Below are 19523 nucleotides of genomic sequence, written 5' to 3' on the forward strand. Positions count from 1 at the left end.
TTGTTTTTCATTAATATTAGAATAATTTATAAAGGCATCAAAACACATTCAACATTTATTAACAAGCTGATCTTGCAAACAATACGTAATTACTGGGACATTTTGGTGAAGTTGAAGGCACCTTGAAACGAGATGGAGTAATAGTAAAAGATCCTGCTGCCTTCTGCAGCATCCCCTTCATCTGAAACTGTCTGACCACCATCTGCATGACTTCTTCCTACTATACTTTATACAAGGGACATCTGTTACCTGTCCTTGCAGTAGGAACCTGCCCTCTTTATATCTACAGAAATATTTACTGTTCCATGCCAGGCACAGCTTCTGTACCTTGGTAGGAAAGAGACAAAAGTTACTTCAGGTTCTTCTGTTTCTTTACGTCAGACAAAGGTCGAGTGACTCCTTTTCCACGGGCACCTTCCTGACTTTTGAATTACTTTGCTCTCACCATTCACTAGGAACAACAGGAAAAAAAAAAAAAAAAGGCCCAGGAGTTCAGCTGGCCAAGAAATCTTTCTGCTGTCAAAGTCCATGGCAGTATTTATCAACCAAACAAAGGGCCTGCACCACGTGCCAGGGAAGCTTTTGTGAGAATTGGATCCTAGGCTATTTCTGTATAATAGGCACTGATAACAGGCCCTACTAGATATTGCCTTAAGCTAACAGCCAAAGGAAATGAAGTCACTCTAAATGTAAACAGCTAAATCATCTAGCAAGGAACAGTTCTATTCTGCTGTAATATAGCTACTTTCAAAGCTGCCAGCCCTTTAAAAAAAAAGAAAAAAAAAAGGGTACTGCTGAAGATGATGGGTAATTAGCTGCAGTCACTTCACTCCAGAAAGGAATTAGATGTTCATTCCAGGGAGCATTTTTACATGGGAAAGAAGAGAAACGCCTCTGATTCTTACAATCTGAGCTGGCCCCCTAAGAGTTACAGCAGTAACAGCATTCTAGGAAATATCTTTTTAATTGAACCTGATTTGAGAAAGATCTCAGTCATTTCTATTGCTGATTAACTTTTAAAAAAAAAAAAAAAGAAAAAGAGAGAAAATTGCTTCATGAAGAATTTTCCAGTAGGACATTAACAAGGTGTCACAGTGAACCTGCCTTGGCTTCATTTCTTACGGTCTAAATTTTAACTATACAGTGCATTTGAACTGAAGCCAACATGGACACACCGTCCTTCTGGAGGTAGCTTATTTTGTACTGTTGCTACAACAGTTAGAGGTGATGAGGCATCCAACTTCCATTCTGAGCCTACGCCAGTCCAGTGGTGACAGACTGGTACCTAGCACTACCTGTGTGGCAGGCAGTGGCGAAGGGAGGAAGGAGAGGTACGTCCTCCTCTTCCTCCTCCAGTGCTTTAAGTCTGCATCTGAACACTGGGAAGCTGTGATAAAATTTACAAGACTGCTTCCTGGGACAGAAGTTTCTCACCAGTAAACAAATCTGCCTTCTTTGTGAAAAAGCTGGTTATTTTATCGAGTCATGAAACCAAGGGAACCAAGCTGAGGAAGGGGATCAAAATTAAACAAATTCCTCATCTCTGATAGGCCCTTTATACAAGTCAGCACAGCTTAATGATCTAACATAGCAGCTCTTATGAATGTTTTTATATATAAAAAAATTTGTTAGACTGCTGTTGCCTACATACTCCAGTACTGTGGGTGAGGAACTGCTTAACTGATCCATATCCTTACAGTTTTCTTAGTGGCTTTTAAAAATGTATAAAATGACCCAGTGTCCAAGAAGAGCAGTCAGACAGAGAGCAGTAACAAGAACTGTATTCTTAACTAGCCGAAGTATCTGACAGTCCCTCCTGTTTTAACCTGTTCAGTACATTAAATGGAAAACAGCTCTAAAATTGAGGAAAACGCTTCAAAGTAAAGACGGACCATTTGTAGCGAAGCACTGAAAAAATTTTCTCCACCACACCACTCCTAAAGAACTCTGCTGAGCCCAGGAAGCTAGCAGAACAGTTCTGATTCACTATGACATTGAATCTAACAATTCCATGTAATTGAATTGTTTTTGGGTTGTTGGTAACCTCAGCACAGTATAGAAATGTTTTCTCCAAAAAGACAGCGAAAAGTCTTCCATGACAATATACTGTAAGGCAAGAATTCAACATTCCCTTGGTTTATCATCTGTCACGTTTAGCTTGATGCAATAGTCAACAAATATCTGATACCAGAGATGATCCTTGAAACTGCTGCATATTTTGTTTTAGTGTTCACACAAGGCTTCCTGGCCAAGACACCACAGTAAGAATGACTTTATTCCTTTGTTCTTTCAGCATTGGGATTAGTTCCGAATTGCTCATTCCTATAGCAGGCACTCCGTTTACTGCCACTATTTCATCTCCACACCTAGTCAGAAAACAGGAAACATGCTCGTCAGCACACATTTAACTCTTTGTTAAAACAGCACCCGAAGATCCCAGAACATTAGGATGGCTAGCCCTCCCCAAGATGAGATTATAAACTCTTTGTTGAAGTGAATTATTTGACTAGATGAAAGATTAGGGGCAAGAAGGGAGCGCGTGCAAGCACAAAGACCTGTTGTTCACAGTGGCTCGCTTCTAAGTAAGTTCTCTGTTCAAAGGGGCTTAAGATGAAGAGATGGAAAAGATAAAAGGATGATGCAAGTATGAGTGATAAAGCAGTGAAGGTCATCAGGAGTGCAACTGAAAGGCCAGTCAGCAGAGGGAAAAGTTGCAGACAACACATCTGTGCTGATAACACGTTCACCACCTGTGCCTCTCCTACAGCTCCTTCACAAGCAGATGCTAAGGTGAAGTGCCAACAAGGCTGAAGCATGGTGTCCCACTTGTAATTCAATACAGTAGAGGTTTTGGAGTCTGCCTGATCTGCCCAACTTTGGAGAGCACCAAGCTATCTACTGAGTGGTTGCACCATTCACCTGTAGTGATTTGAGGTGCAGCAGCGGTTTAACAGAAGCCCACAAGTTACCTGCTCTGCTGTCCTATCATTCAAACAGGATACAATATACAAATCAAAATTTAATATAACATTCACTTCATGTTTGTTGGTAGTTGCATCTTACAGAGAAACCAAAACACTACTCATTAATAGAGGACTTTAGTTTCCTAAAGTCCTTCCTAGTCCTAAAGGACTTAGGAGTTCGGTGGTAGTAAAACTCTACAAGTAAGCGTCTAAACTTCTAGCTCAGCTAGTTAAGAGGGGTAGGAGACAACACCTCAATAAAGTGGTACCCACTACTGTACGTATCAATTGTCAGTGCTTCTGACATGAACACCAAAGAGCCCAAGAGCAGCTCATACGTACTTCAGCCTCCTGTCTCGGAACGCAGGAGTCCCAGGCACTATGGTTTTGATGAAGAACGGCTGGTTTCCTTTACTTTCTTCAAAGCCTCCAACAATGCTGAATCCCCAGCTTTCCAAGTTACCTTTACTCAGGACAATATCTTGACAGCAGTGAAGGTAACTGTGAAGACAGGCGCAGTCAAAAACAAGCAAGGCTTATGTGTGTTTTTCAAGGAAAGTCTACTGACAAGTTCATCTTTTCGAGGGAAAATTTCTCTGTCTGTGCAACAGCCTCACCTTTATTGTGTTATTAAGGACACACCACCACTATGAAAGGAAAGACAGACTGAGCAGTAAGGGCAAGGCTGAGATTGTCCACTGGGTGCCTTACAGGGGTGGTTCACAAACCTGAAGATCCCAGTCCGTTAGAATTTTAGACTAGCACAGACAGTACTGAAGAGGTAACAACAAGAACAAAAAAAATTTACTCTGTAAACGGGTTTGAGACCTGAAAAAGAGTAATGAATAACTCATTAGTGCTGTAATGAAAAGAGATACAAACTGATTGTGAACAACATTGGTACACCCCATGCAATTAATAGGAATTGGGCTTTGTATTCCATGGGTATGCTGCATGCTTCGTACGATGAATGCATTCAGCAGCCAAATATCACTGAGGGAAAGAAAGCAAACGTGAGGTAAAGCTGCCTTCCTTCTACTAAACACAAAACCCAGCCAAATCTGAATATGAAAGGTTCTTCTTGCAGGCCTGGCAACCAGGATTACTGCGTACTGGAGGATTCTAAGTTCGGTGTATGCTGCAGTACTAAGATTTGAAAAACGTGATATATAAGCATTAACAGCACTTACTGCTGGAGCGTGCAGCACAAGGAAACATAAAGCCCTTGCTAGGTGTCTGCAAAGGTGTGGCAGGAGTAAATGCAGGCAGCTTGTGTGCTCTGGCTCACATTCAGGTTGCTTTCTGGCAGCACAGAGGTGCCAGAAGCACACTGTGTGAAACTGCTGCGGATCACCCCACTAAGGTATTCCAGCAGCTAAACTTTTCCTAATAAACGTTTTTGCCTCAAGGGCTTTGCTTGAGCAGTTTGGGTATGGGTTTCAGATTTCAAAAGCTTTCTCAGTTAACTTCTCACTAGGAGAAAGAGCCAATTATCTACTTTCTAAAATGTAATTTACTTTTGTATAAGTTCTACATACATGAATGCTGGAAGACCCAGCTTACTGGTAACTCCAGATTTGTGTCCTACTGATACACAAATGTAAGGACACGGCTAGGATAAATACATTCAGCACCTAGCGCAAATACAAAATGGCACAAAGAGCAAACATGGTAAGCACTATTTCATACATACATACATATATATATATGAGAGAGAGAGAGAGAGAGAGAGACTATGTACACTTTCTACAAAAGTTGGATAAGGCCATGCTTTTCTACATCAGGTTATTTGCTAGAAATCAAATTTCTATATGAAGATGGCATTTAGGAAGTGAAACATTAGTTCACTGTAATGGAAAGTGACAGCAGGAAGGAGGTTTTAGATTGTCCTTTCTTCTATAAGAGTGCAGGTTTCATCCGGACAAACAGTCTGCCGGGTTTGCAGTTCTGCACCCCTTTCAGAATTTGTGGAACGCACTGCTCCAGCGGAGCCGTGACAGGGCGCATCTAAAAGTACTGGCAGAAAGAGCTCAGACTTCAGAGAGACAGGCATCGCATAGAGCTCAAGGGAAAAAAGGGGGGAAAAAATTACTACTTTTCAGCCCTCTGAGAATGAGGCACAAATCATACTGGACACAATCATCATTTCAAGAGCCAAAGCCTTTACCGAGAGAAGTCAAGTCAAGCTGTAAGCTTGGTATTTGTACAATCTTTAGGTTTCAGTATGCAATGAAATAGGGCTCCCCAAAACACCCTAGCTGCCTGCAAATCTCTGTTTTGAGATGGAATTTTATACTATGAGTAGTTGGTATAGATTTAACCTAATACTATGAAGAAAGCCAGTAGAGCTCCTACGCCGTCTTCTGTGAACACATACAGTGATCATGGTAAACATTCAGCAGCAATAAGGAGTAGCTCACCGCCATCAGTTAAGAGCAAACCAAGGAACGGACAAAGTGAAAACTCACAGGGATGTTAGGGCTAGCAGTTACATTACAAGATAAAAACACAAGAAAAATAACAGCCAGCTGATTCTTCACAGCCAACTACTAGTTGCTTGAGGTGAGAGAGAGAAGAATATTACTATGTTGTCCCCATTATGGAGATTTTTAGATCTTCGTCCAAAGTATCTGGCATGGTCAAACAGAGGTAGGAGATGCTTACTGATCCAAGCTTACGTGTGAAATGCTGCAATGCTAGTAGCCTTAGCAGCACAGAATGTTTTTCCTTTAGGGGGGAATGTGACCTGGATGCTTCCGTTACTTCCTCTTCTACCCATCATCCCAAGACGGACAGAGGACCAGAGCTTTAATCCCTCTCCTGAAACTCTTCAGCAACATTAGTCCAGCAGTTCTACAGCATGGTCTGTAGGGGCTCTGCCTTATAAACTACAGTTCAGAGAAAGCGTGCTAGCTACTAAGTGAGCCAAGGTGACAGATGGTATTTGGTATAAACAATAAACCACAAATACAAGAATAAAGGCTAGAGTTAAATATGGTGGGCTGAAGCACTGCAAAGACTGAATATCTCTCTCTAGCCCTGAGCACTAACTTTGACTCCACTCTTTCAGCACAAAGTTACTATTTCGGACTCTCATAAGAAATACGTGGGTTTCTTTTAAGAAGGATGAAAGAATATTTCTGCTGGATCAGAGAAGTACTTGGAGAAAAAAAAAAAAGCTGAAGAAAAAAAGAAGCCCACCTCATCAGCAGTGGGCTTCAGACTTTCACACTGTATTGCAAAATATTTCAGCACCCTGAGGCTATGTCTGCTTTAGCAAGCAGGGTAGCCCACAGGGAACACATCTGTTGAGCAAAACAACTGGTGCTGAGGAGTAAGGTCCATATTCCTCTCTCCAAGCACACATTCCTCATCTAAACGAAAATGCTAACATAGAGGCAACCCAAAACATTTCAAGGCGACAACAAGCAAAGGTTTCATTTCAGGATTCCCCAGCAATGTTACAAAAATTAAAAACTGATCATGCCAGCCACTATGTCAAATAACGCAAGTACCTTGCTTAGCTGTAAAAAGGCAGAGCGCTGTTCATTCTTAGTGGCTTTAGAGGACCAACTAGCTGCTACCAAGTCTTACTGTGAGCTCACTGGAAAATTAGTGAGGAAGCACATGACAGTCACAACCATTTTTATTACTGGAAGCAAGAAAGAAAATTTTGTGAGCTCCTGAAATGAAATAGCCTTGCTTTGTGCCTGCCTTCTAAGCAGGCTCACACCCACAAAGGAACGCCAGGCATAGAAATTCAGATGCCCGAATTCAGCTCAGAGCAGGAAAGGAAGAGTAAGAGCAGAAGGTGCTTCTGAAATCATTGTGCCTTGCTTCAGTAGAGAGGGATAGCAACAGTCATAGGAAGAGGAGCCAACGTTAACACCAGCCACAGAAGAATTTCAAGCAGTTTTTATTACATAGCAGGTAGTGCCACAGTCCGTTTTCGGAACGAAGGCAGGTGACTGGCGAGCAGAGACTAGACTCCAATCCTTGTAGCAGAACTGGGGAGAGGCTGCAAGCCACCTGACGCCCAGATAAACAGGAAAAGAGAAGGATGAAAGCACAGCCAGTTTTCGCCTTGCTGTACTTCAGCGCAGTAGCACCCATGAGAAAACTAACACCAGCCAATATCTGAGGACTTGTACTTCGGTTTGGGTTATCCAGGTGCAGCTTGGACTAGTTCATACTAGGTCTGTGCAGAAGAACCGGGCTCGTTCCCTGGGAGAAAGGAGGAACCTGGTAGGGCTGTGCTGAATACAAGCCAAGCTAGTGGCTTGAGACACAAAAGCTACCTTCCTTCAGCTGTTTTGTTTAGCACATACAGGCTGCTAGGTAACATGAGGGTAACGTAACCGAGCCTTTGTTAGTGTTTGCTCTTTGAGGTGCCTCAAGAAAGGAGGCTGTAAATAATCTGAGCCTCTCACAAGAGGGTTCGGCTTCACTGTTCTGTGTGCATCTCCTACACCTTTTCCAGTTAGCTAGACCTACAATAGGCTGTACCTTTCGAGGCTGAATACATTTCAAAGAAACTGCAAAAGGGAGCAAAATAGAGGTTCACCTCTTAAGGAAGGAGACAAATTCAAGCTTTCTAAGTCACTGACGCTGTCACGCTGAACTCAGCACAAATTTTAGCAGCAACGTGGCACGTCTACGGTCTTAATGCTTTGCAGCGGGGAAACAACTGTTGAGAAGCACTTCTGCTTTATGTTACAGATTACACAATTAAGAAAACCAGTAGGAATTAGACTGAAAGACTGCCTGTCCCTAAATGAAGGGATTAGATCAGGGACTATAAAACACTACAGATTGGCTTGTGTTACGCAATCCAGAAGAGCCACAGTGATTTTGGTTAATAATATTCTAGCAGGGATTGTTTCTACAATGACTATACTTCAAGTCAGGGCCTCAAATGCCGTTATACATAGTTCTCATTCCCTAGGTCAGTTCTCTTAGAAGAAAGGTTTTTCTGGAAATTCTGAAATATGGTTATTATCTAATACAAGCGGGGGAACAACGGGTCACACGGTGAAAAGCAGTGGAAGTTCCTTATGCGTTCATTGTACTGCAATCTCATTGACAAAGAAGGATCCCCACTGCCTTAGCTAAAGGCGACTATTGGTACATTTTAATTGTTTTCAAGACAACCTATGATGTAACTCATTTTTAGCATTTGGGTGAAAGTCAACTCTGTGACTGAACAGATCTCTCCATACAGTCCCTGAGCAAGCATACCTAGGCAGTCCGAGCCACGTGATCCAGAGGGGAGACCAACTGAATCCTTGCTCCTTGATGTCCAGAGATGGATCTGCTGGGTCTGATACAAGGATTTCCAAGGCTTTCAGTACTACTGAGTGGGAAGCTGCATTAGATTTCAATGCTGAGACAGCTTCGTAGTAGCTCAGATGAGTCAAGTCAATGCCATTTATGCTCAAAAGTACATCTCCTGTTGATTCAATAAGGTAAGATGATTACAGCCACATAGATATATGCATTTTTGTTAACAAGTCCATTTCTGCTTCAAGGTCTCCTGTGGAACTCTGTTTTCAACTCCATTTTAGCGTCTAAGTCCAACTTTCGCTTTAAAACAGTTCATAAAGTATAAAGGGCAACCAAGGGTCTCAGAGCCTCCTTACCTCGTTTGATTCTGCCATCCCTGAAGAGGCAGCCGATGGGCTGTACACTTGTTACATATATAGGGAGCTTATTTTTGTTATCCCTTCCACCTCCAATTGTTATTCCCAAAGATTCCTTTGGTTCCTTTTTTATTGAAACTGTCTTCTCATGAGTTATGTATCCCTGAGGTAGATCCTACAAAGAAGTGACAAAATATAGATTCATTTATACAATTGACATGAGAAGCCCACAATAAAATAACACAACACCTTGCATCTTTAACCCAGAACTTTTCAGCAACGTTACTGGAGAGCAAAGTCAGCTTCTGTTGTATTCGCTCTGGGTGGAAATACTATCCCGTATTCCCAAAGTGTTATCGTCATTACCAAGGGACTGCTGTTTGGGAAATGATGCCACTCTCCTAATGATTCCACTTCCTTTCGCTCAGAAAGATGCTCACTCCGAGCAGAACAGTTTTGCTTTGAGGACAGACTACCAACTCATTTCAAGGCCATTCACATCAAGTGACCAAACTCTCTCTGACTACTAATAAATTGGGATGGATTCGGATCAGTAACTTACGTTATCTATCCTTTGTCATTTCGCCTCTCATGCGTGTTGTAAAGGAGCACGTTAACTAAAGCCTAGCTCTGCTTTTATTAGAATGACCAAATTCTGCTTGTCAAACCCAGTATGACGTAAATGAATAAAAAAAGACAGACAACCAGGAGATATGTTTTCCAGATACACTATACAAAACATAAAGGTCAAAACGAAGATGGTCACGAAGACAGCTGGCATCCTTACGCAGCTAAATTAGTGTTTCTAGTGATTATAATGGTTTTATTTAAACTTTAAATATCAGGCTCGTTTTTCCCCCTATTAATTTGCAAACAATTGCAGATGCAACCAACTTTGGAGGCAGAAGTAGGCCAACACTGACGTTTTTCTAAGGACGAATTAATCTTTGGAAGACAGTAGCATCTTTACTTTTTCAATTGTAGTGAAAGTACACATTGCAGCGTATGCTGTAGAAACTATACACCACTGCATTCAAATATTTAAATCAAAGAACTTGACTCCAGCTCTTTATGTCAGTCAGTTACCAATCTCCAGATGCACTTAAACACAAAAGTCTAGGTAGTTTTAGTTTTAAACACAGACCAATCTTTCCATTGGTACAACCGACTGGCAACTCTCTTCTTGCTCACGCTGTTTCCTATAACAAGCAAATAGGTGATAGAAGCAACTTTGAAAGCACAGCAGCATTTCAGTTTAACTTGCAGAGTTCTCCACTTTCATGCCATACAGCTATCTAGCTCCAAACTGTAAGTTTATGCCACTGAGCAATATTTTGAAAGCACTGTGTTTGCTGGGTGTTGAGAACTAAGTCCAGTGGTGGTCCCAGTAGTCTCTCACAGATGTTAAATTTCCATAGCCCTTTACAAATGAGAAGGGATTAAATATTGGTCCCACATCAAGACTGGAGACATTTGAACAGATATTTCTACGTTTTTCTCTAAAAAATTGTATTTCACATGGTTCTCTCGCACTGAAAGTCAAACACTTACTGCTTTTCAATAGTTAAAGGAGAAAAGGAGCTTCTGATAAGTTATATATGAGAAATTACTATCACAGAGCTAAAATAATTGATCTGTTAGACCAAGAATAGCAAAGTGCTTTTCCCTTTATTACAAGGCTTACCTTCTGGTAGGTAGATTTTCGTCTGTAATGATTCTGATCTAATCTTCTTCGATGGTACACTGGACTTCCTCCGTTGCTGCTGCTGCTGCTATTGTTCGATGTATTGCCGTCTTCCACAGGCTCCGATAGCTGTACACCCGGCTGCCTTAAAACTACAAAGTTCACTCTCGATTCACTGGTCTGCCAGGAGAAGCAAAAAGAAGCCGTCTAAAACCACGAGAGGGCAAAGTCCCATCATGGTTCACAAAGTACCTTATTAAGTAGCTTAACTCACGACTCTTAAGTAATTTTTCTGAAAGCTGTCCACTGTGGCTTTGTCTGTATGAAAACGTACACATGGTGCGTGCACCACACCAATCCATAAAAGGAGTTACCTAAAAAGCAATGTTGACTAAAGTTTTGTCTTTATATGCATTTCTGAACCTCCCTGAGTTTAACTAAGAAACATTAGAAGTTAGGGACAGCCCCATCATTTTAGGGGAGAGAGAAAGAAGGTCGGACATCAGTTTGTATAAAGGTTTTCAAACAGGGCTACGTAACATGATGTGATGATGCTTGTGAAGAGATGCAGAAGCCTACGGTGACTGAAGGAATTAGGAAATGTTTGTTACAAAGAACAGAAGTAGAGGCAGGCTTCACTTCTGCCTCCCTCCGCTGCAAAGAGCAAACAAGAGAAAGGGGAAAGAGAGGATTAATTCCTCCACTTCAGTACAAATAACCAAGAGAGTGTTTTGTATTCTGCTACAAAGTGAACAGAGTTAGAACGCTTGCTGGCCCATACGGTGGATCGCCACGACCTAAAAATTGGATGCTGCTTCTTTGATTGTAAAGAGACTTGATAAAGCTGTTTCCCTCCCAACTTATTTACCATGTCTATTGTTCAACTTCTCCCTCTTTTCTTTTGTCCCCCTCCCCACCCCCGAGAAGTACCTGAAGACATGACCTTCGGTCCAAGATTGTTGGCAATTAAACGTTTCAGCAGCTGTGTGTCTGGCCTTGACAAAACGACAGGGGAACTATTCACTATTGCTACTGCTCTTGTCATTTGGCTTGTTCTTCTAGATAATCTGACAAAACCGTACGGTGAAGAACTCTACTGGGGTGAGGCATACATGCTTATTTATGACATCTGCTGCAACAGATGAGAGAACTAGCTGCTACTCTCACTTCTCCGCATGGGATCCTTTTGGCCATTCTCTTGGTGCCACAGCACCTCACAGCAGTGAATCCCACAGCCTAGGAAGAGGACTACACCAACTGATGCGGGGGTCTTTTCGGTTTTTATTGTTATTGCTTTTTTTTAATTGGTACAGGAAAGCTTTGTTTTGTGAAAAATAATTTAAAAGCCTCTCACCCCCAAAGCCAATTCGGATAGGGCAGTTTTTTTTCTATGCCTTCATAAATGCACTGTAAACCTCCCCTTCATATAGGGGATACCAGACCGTATGTACAGTACATGTGTGTGTGTATATATATGTGTATATGTGTGTGTATATATATATAATGTGTATATGCGCTGTAGGTGCAACTGGTAGTTCACAATGCAGGTAGAAGGGCTCCCTTCCTCAAATGGTTTGCAATCAAAACTAAAACAAAATTTAACCAATAATTTTAATTAGACCTCAGAAGAACAGATACTGTTTGGAAGGCCACCATGGTTTTATAGAACGTCACTTCAAAAGGAATTCAATCCCAAAACCCACTGAAGTCAGTTCTCAGACTCTGGTTAGTGATTTCAGTGGGATCAAGAGTTCCTCATACGGGAGTCACATTAGAAAAATACAGCAGCACTTAATGGGATGCAAAGAAAATTCTAACAGAATAGAGTATCAAAGCACATACAGAAGAAGAGATTCCAGTACTGGAAACCGGCTCTTTTTCTTTTATTCTCCCACCCCACTGCGCTTCTCTGCTGGTTTCCAGGAAGAGAACCGACTCTCCCTCACGCTGCTGACCTCAGAGCCTTTCCGGGATATAAACACTATGTAATGAGATGTATTGTGTCAGGATCTTTAGATAAAAAGAGAAACCGGAGGTCACTACCCTAGGAAGATAAAGAACTTAAGAGTGATCTACATGCAATCTGCCACACTGCTAGCAATCCTTATTCCTTAAATCAAAATTCCTTGCTCAACCCCTTCACCAAAACATTTGGTACACCACAACAAAGAACACATCCCTACTACGCAGGGAAAGACCGCTGTGCTACTTCCCTTTTAGTATTCTAGGAGGTTTTTCGTTTGAATGGCCTTATTGCTTTCTAGACTCCCTTACCAAATACAGTTTAAGTGGGAAATCTTACAGAGGGATTCAAATAAATCAAAATGGTTCTCTTCTGTGCTGCCAGCCTATCAGATCTCCCTGCAAACATCTTTAGCTTGACTAGCTGAAATGAAGCACAAAAGGCTGTCCTAATCTCTCATCTTTGTTGCACGCATCTACAGTACATACAAATACCACACTACAAAGGAGATCCAGTTGCCTTAGCTGAACTGAAGTGCCATGAGCAACTGCCTCACTTCAGATTTGTCAGAGATGTCTCACTCTTCATGTTTATCTTCATTTGGAAGCAGTGCTTCCCAGACATCCCCAAGGAAGTCACTTTCCCAAAGAGATATTTAAGGGAATGCAGTTTGCTCTAGCATGTTCCATTAGCCCTTGGGTCAGAACAGGAGCCCTGCTATCAACGCTGACAGCTGAAGAGTCGTTGGACAGACACTTTGCCATGCTATAAATTACCTGGATTATCTGTGCAGCAGTCTCAGGTGTTCCTTGCCTCAGGTCCTGGCCGTTTATGGACAGCACTCTGTCATTCCGACTCAGCTTTCCATTTTTGGCTGCCAAACCTCCCTCTAACAAATCTAGAATAAAAATCCCTGCCTCATCTGTCTTCCTGATGAGTTTGATTCCCAACGGTTCAGATCGGTCTCTCTTTATCAAGGTAACGTGGATCACTTCCCGATTTGGAGCAGAACTGGAATCCTGCTGTACAGTCTTACTGGAAAAACCCTTCTCCTGCAGGACCATGAGGTGAAGAACAGGGCCTGGGTGGCGCAGGAAGGACACAGCTTGACAGTGAGTCACACTGCTAATGTTGACACCATTCACCTAGAAAGACAAACAAACCAGAGCCACTAATCAGAACCAAGATAATTTAGGCACTTTCTGTAGTGCAGAACATCAAAGTTGGAGACAGGATATACAACTATTCAATGCATGACTGAAGCAGCTGCTTCTGATGCATATTAGAGAGCAGAGTTTTCTAAAGAAGAATTTAGAAGAAAGCAGATGAACTAAGAGCAACAGTGATGGTGAATTGCTGAGTACAAAGAGACAGAAAAACACATATAGCTTACAAATCTGAAAGTGCAAAATACTGAAAATCATGACCTCCATCCCAAGGCAGTGCAGAACTGCTTTCCGCTAACTTCCAGTATTCAATACACACTTGTAGAAGACTCAAGTTGGAGACTGCCCATCCTCACTTGGATGAGCGGTCCGTAGCCTACAACACTTCTAAAATCATCAGTCTAACCATGCCTTTACCAGGGTAATTTGGAGAAGCTACTTTTTGCTTTGACTGTTGTCACAGAAGATTCTATATTGCCTCTCTTTAGGACGTTAATAGGACCTGCCCTATTTGCGGTCCAGTCAAGGCTGCGACATGCACAGTTTGACTAGACTAAAATGGAAGTTAAACTATTGGTTAGAGAAACCAACACAAGAGACTGCATCTGCCACACGCGCATGCAGCTGCCAGTCATTTCTGGAGTCTGCGGTCCAACAGGCTAATTGGGTCTTGAATGCTTGTCAAATGATCGAGCAGCCATAGCCAGGAGGTTTTAACAGTTCTCTCTGCGTGTCGGCTTTACTACTGCGTACAAGCTTCTGTCACCTCAAGGAGCCCAATGCAACGAGCATAATGGTACGTCAGGTTAATCTGGAAACTAAATCTGGCTGTGGGTCAGCTGTGCTATGAGTTTGGTACTCCTTATTACTCACATGACGCTGCCTTTAAGCCATAAGGTCTTAAACTTTGGACCTGCTCCTTGAGGAAACGCAGCTTAAGCAACATAGCAGAGCAAGGCAACTCTTAAGATTTTCTAGCTAGAGCAGTCTGTTGGAGAGAAGTGGTGTTACTGGCTGAAATTTATCAGATGGAGATCTTTTTGCTTTACAAAAAAATGATCTAAATCTCAAAAAGCTGTGGAAGATAACCAGCTAAACAGAATTCACCTCCAATCAAGAGAAGTAGCAAGGGGACTATCAATGGGATTTTAGGGATTTTACATACCTCAAGAATATGGTCTCCAGGTGCTATTCTTCCATCTGCAGCAATAACAGAATGCCGCAAGACTTCCTGAACAACAATGTTTCCTAGTGGGGTATCTTTACCCCCCACTATCCTCATCCCCAGCTCTTCCTCTGGGTCTTCTCGGTGAATTTCTATTGTGCTCGTTTCAGCCACAAGACTAGCTCGCTGAGGAAAGTCTGATTGTGGAAACGGAAGAGAAGAAAAAACACGTGAATAAAACCTTCCCTTGTATAGCAAACATCAAAAGATTTGCAACACTGGCAGGTTGTGTTCAAAATTAGCATTTGGAGGGAGAGGAGGGGAAAGCAGCTATGAGGAGAGGAAAGAATAGGTCAAATTAAAAGATGAAAAGCCCTTATTTCTGTTCAGCTTCTCCAGAACGTTTCCCTTCTTGTTCTGGCTTACGGCAAACTTGGACTGTTTCACTGCTATTTCTTAACTTTTATTAAGGGTGTTCAGTGTGTTTCACTTACCACTTAGAGATGTATTTTTCTACTTTGACAGCTGGCCTACTGGAAGTCCACTTCCAGAGATCCAATAAGCAACAAATCCCATGATCCTCATTAGGAAATGGGACTGCTAAGCTGTAACTAGTGGTCTGCCGTTGCCATGACTCTACCACAGGCAGCTCACTTCAGTTTCCCTTCTGTCTCCCTTCTTCCTCCTACCTTCCCCATCCCGCCACTGTAAGACAGTGCTTACCTATTTTACAGCATCCTGAAGACTAAGCAACGCTTCTCAGACACTTTGAAGATGAAAGTTGTTGTTAGCAAGTCATATTAAATCTACCAGCACTGCAGCAGTTGGGCCGGCCTGACACCAGTCAAGGCGAGCTGCAGTTGTCACACAAGAGATGTAAAAAAAATTGCCCTGAGTATACTTGGGGAAAAATGCCAACAGCGAATTAAACTGACCTAATGTAGTAACTCCGACAGGCACAGCAGCAGACAAACTCCCAGCTCCACTATCTACACACATGGAAAATGAGACCAACTTTGAAACAAGGCATCGAGATTTCCAAGCTGCTGACTTCTAACAGGGGTTGAGACAAGTGATTTATTCTGAAGCAGAAACACTTACTTCTATCTGGAAGCGTTTCATAACTATCAATACAAAAATTAGGTCCGGCTATAAAAACACACTTGCTTAGTACCATTAGGGAGGTACTGACCACCCCAGGAAACCGTTCCTTAACAAGATTAAGAAGAAGCTGGAGCTATTCCTAATTACTTATTATTTGGCCTCTTCAAGTGTTTTATGCCCTGTTCCCACTGAAAGGAACAGCCTTTGCTTCTTTGCAGCGCAACAAGAGAGTACTGCAAATAAAGTATTCACTACAGTCTAACAGAGATGCTCTGAACTGTTCTGAACAGCTTTGTGCTTGTGAGCAGATCTTCCCACACTTGATGCACATGAATGCATCTTTCTGCTGTTCAAGGACAAGCGGAGGAAAGATCTACCCCTGTTGGTACTAATGGTTAAACAGCATGGAGGATATCCAACAGCAGGGACACTTTAAAAATTGATATATATGAAATAATTACCTTATTTTTATATTATAAAAGGTTATCACATAGTTACATTTCTGTATCGAACTCTCACCTTCTTCAGTCTCTTCAAAAGCTGGATTAACCAGTCCAGGCTCCGCAGTCCCTAGCGATACCACGGCAGCTACAGAGCTTTCTGCTACAAGCGACGATCCTCCGCTTGGTACCTCAGGATCCTTGGGTGTGTTTGTTTCCACCTTGGCAGGGAGATCTTCCTTGCCTTTGGGAAAAGGATTCTTTTTCCGCTCCCGTTCAGATTTGTATTTCTTGAAACCGGGACACCTGGAGAAACATTGTCTGTGACCGTAAGTGGACGGTGCCTGCCTACGCTGTTATCTCAGCGCATGCAAGCTCTGACTGACAAACCCGTGCAAAGAAGCATGTTCTAGATCTCATCAGCTGCAGAGCTGAATCGTAGCATCTGTGATACAATTCTCTCTTAACAACCTTCATCTTCTCCTTGCAATAACATCAGTTTAAAAGTGTGATTCTTATTCATTTACTTTCAAAATTACTAAGCAAATTGGTTCAAAAAGGGGATCGAATAGGAAGAACAGTTTCCCTTGCTGAATAGGTACCAGACAAACCATCAGGGAAGACAAGAATACATCTTTTAAAGCATAAGCAAATACTTAGGGCAGTTCTAAAAGGGCAGAACATGAACTATACCTTTATGCAAAGGAAGTGACTCACATTTCAAGGTCAGCCTTGAATTAGGCTTTGTTTTTAACAAATCTGTAACATGCAAGAACGGCGACCAAGGCCAGCTTGCTTATTTTTTTGCTGAACAAGTCCTAACCTCCGAAGGGACTCTAGCTCCAGTCCACGCAGGTGATGGCTCTACTTGAATGTGGGCAATTTAGGAAAGTTTATATCCTGTTGACTACACCCAATAGGAAGGTTCAAGAAGCTATTCTACATTCAACACAATACACTCTGTGGGCACCTATGCCATAGCCAACCTATCTCGGCAAAAATGAGTGAGGAAAAGCAAGCTCTTGTATCAAGGATACCTCAGAAAAGTGGCATGTGACTCAGGTCACGAATGCAAAAGCATCACTTCCAGAAACCTGAGTTGTACTGGGTGGTTACTAGAGTCACATCTAAAACTGAACTATTTACATTCTGGCTAAACAAGTCTTGTTACGGTGATTCTGCTTTATTCCTGGTCATTTTTCTCCAAGCAATAACACGGCCCTAAAACTTAGAGACGGGAGCCGATCAATCCACCTGTGCACACCTCCCTCTTAAAATGCAGAGAAATAAGTTATTCTTGCAAAGGGCAGACAAAAATCCTTCAAGGAAACAAGTTCCTAGATTGCTTCTTATTTCCTCAGTTCATTTCACTTAAAACTAAAGAAAAAAACCCCAAGATTCTGCCAAAGTCCCATTGTAATTTCTTTCACAGCCCAGGTGAAAGAGGCAATTTTTAGAACACCTCCTCCCCAAGAGGGTAAAGACCCATGCAAGATATAAAAGAACAATAGTTTCCAGTGAGGTCTGAAATGTAAACATTTAAGGGTGCCTCCCTCTTCCGTGTTTAACTCCCATGTCAGAGGGATTAGCAAGTGACAGAAGTTTACTGATGCCCGGGTGGATTTACAGAGGGGAGACGAAGGCCTCTGCCCCTTCTCGCTTCTTCAGCCTAGCCCCCGGCACAGGGGACAACCCCAGGGACGCAGCAGACGAGCGGCTGCAAGGCTGGGCAGCCCCGTCCCCGGAGTCTAAGCATTCAGCCACGCTTGGTAACAGGAAAGCCGTACAAAAGGAGATTATAAGCACTGACAGAATGGGAGGAAGGAGTATCTACGTGTCTCCCCTCACTCAGGAGGCTCCACGGCTCTAATGTGAGCTCTCAGCTCGTGGGTACTGAAGGCAAGCAGGACACGTATAATGACAGGTGCTTGGTGGGAACTGCAAAGATATCCTAACCACAAAGATATCCTTACCTACGCGCTGCTCGACTTTAAATATGGTATTGCCACAAGAAGCTACAACATAGCTGAAAGATAGGAAGCCTACTGCATTCCTCATTACACACCAACAAAATACATTGCCACTGAAGCTCTGCTTCTGCTTGCACTACACCTTGTTCTTAGCTCCCTTTCCAGCAATCATTAACTAGGAACAAATGTTCCTCAAGCGCCATGGCAAGAGCTGTCACAGAGCTGTCAGAGTTACAAAACTCTGCCCGCCACCAGCAAAACCAACAGTGGAAGGGCCAAAACACATCTCTGCTGAAAAGTGCAAGAAAAAAAAAAAACCACACACACACACAATCTCCCTTCCTCCACAGAAGGAAAAAAAGAATATATTTTTCAGTTGCTTCTCTTTCGTAGCAAAAGAAAGAAGGAAGATAATGGAATTTTAAGTAGGTGATTCAGCAACTGCATAACGTGCAGCTTGGAGGGACTTCCATTATTTGGATCAAAGACTGATGTATTGCACATCTTAATTGGACCAATTAAACTGGCAACACTGCGTGATCCCTTGCCTCCAGAGCGTTGACTTAGCGCCTGGCTTTCTTCCCCGTGCAAGCGAAACAAGGAATAAGCAAGTTTATAACAACTGTCAAAGAGTCAGGTGCCCCAGATCAGGACCTGCACATTTACATACATTTGATAGGTTTTGAGTCTGTGGACAGCTTGCATCCGAGTAGGCAAGTGCCTCCTTAGCACATTCGAGCTGGCCTCCCAAACATGTACACACAATTACGTTGTCTTCACCCACCCACCTTTCTGGCCTCACCCTCTGGTGCCCCATCTTGCCCCAGTTTAACAACCTTTCTGCCAACAGATCTTTCTGTTCAGATGCAAAACAGACACAGACAGCATTAAACACAGAGTAGCAATATTATCTAAATGGCTAGGCACCTGTTCTGCAGGTGAGCTTCTAGTTCACACCGCTGCATTGTCTGCTGACACTCCGCCTTGAAAGGACAGAGGACAGCCAGCTTATCCAAGAGGTTTCGCACCAGGAGGCTGGACTTGTGGCACTGCTGGAAAGAGAGTTTTTTGCGATCCATCGGACAAAAGTTGTACTCCTGCATGAAGTTCTCGAGGCACTTGAAACAGTACGTGTGTCCACAGGGGGTGTCCATAGGTTGCAGCAGAGGCTGGAGGCAGATATGGCAGATGAGTTCGTCGTCCACTTCATCTTGGAAGTTATAGAGATGATTGTCAGGCAAGTGGTGGAACTGACCACATTCGCCGCAGAGCTCGCCGGCTTGGGACGCGGGTTCTTCTGCTACGGGGTCTGCCATGGTACCAGCATCAGGTGCTCTCGGGCCAGCAGGAAGAAAACTTGTCACGCAGTCGCTGTCGGACAGAGTTCCTCTAATGAAAAGAGAAAGATTTCCAGTCAAATGTCACCTCT

General features: G+C 42.7%; 1 protein-coding gene across 7 annotated transcripts in view; it reads right to left on the reverse strand.

Moving 5' to 3' along the window:
- LOC104150914 (ligand of Numb protein X 2) overlaps nucleotides 1-19523 on the reverse strand; it is a 31454-nt gene continuing 11931 nt past the window's right edge. For all 7 annotated transcript variants that reach the window (XM_068957556.1, XM_068957558.1, XM_009685423.2 and 4 more), the window contains exons 2-10: nucleotides 19022-19483; nucleotides 16204-16430; nucleotides 14581-14777; nucleotides 13026-13394; nucleotides 10287-10466; nucleotides 8603-8777; nucleotides 8202-8412; nucleotides 3306-3464; nucleotides 1-2366 (exon numbers count right to left, since the gene is read on the reverse strand). In XM_068957556.1, coding sequence (XP_068813657.1) covers nucleotides 2231-2366; nucleotides 3306-3464; nucleotides 8202-8412; nucleotides 8603-8777; nucleotides 10287-10466; nucleotides 13026-13394; nucleotides 14581-14777; nucleotides 16204-16430; nucleotides 19022-19410 — 2043 coding nt within the window. In that variant the 5' untranslated portion in view covers nucleotides 19411-19483 and the 3' untranslated portion in view covers nucleotides 1-2230. The remainder of the gene's footprint in view (nucleotides 2367-3305; nucleotides 3465-8201; nucleotides 8413-8602; nucleotides 8778-10286; nucleotides 10467-13025; nucleotides 13395-14580; nucleotides 14778-16203; nucleotides 16431-19021; nucleotides 19484-19523) is intronic.

Source organism: Struthio camelus, chromosome 11 (assembly GCF_040807025.1).
Source record: "Struthio camelus isolate bStrCam1 chromosome 11, bStrCam1.hap1, whole genome shotgun sequence".
In the NCBI taxonomy this organism is placed as follows: domain Eukaryota; kingdom Metazoa; phylum Chordata; class Aves; order Struthioniformes; family Struthionidae; genus Struthio; species Struthio camelus.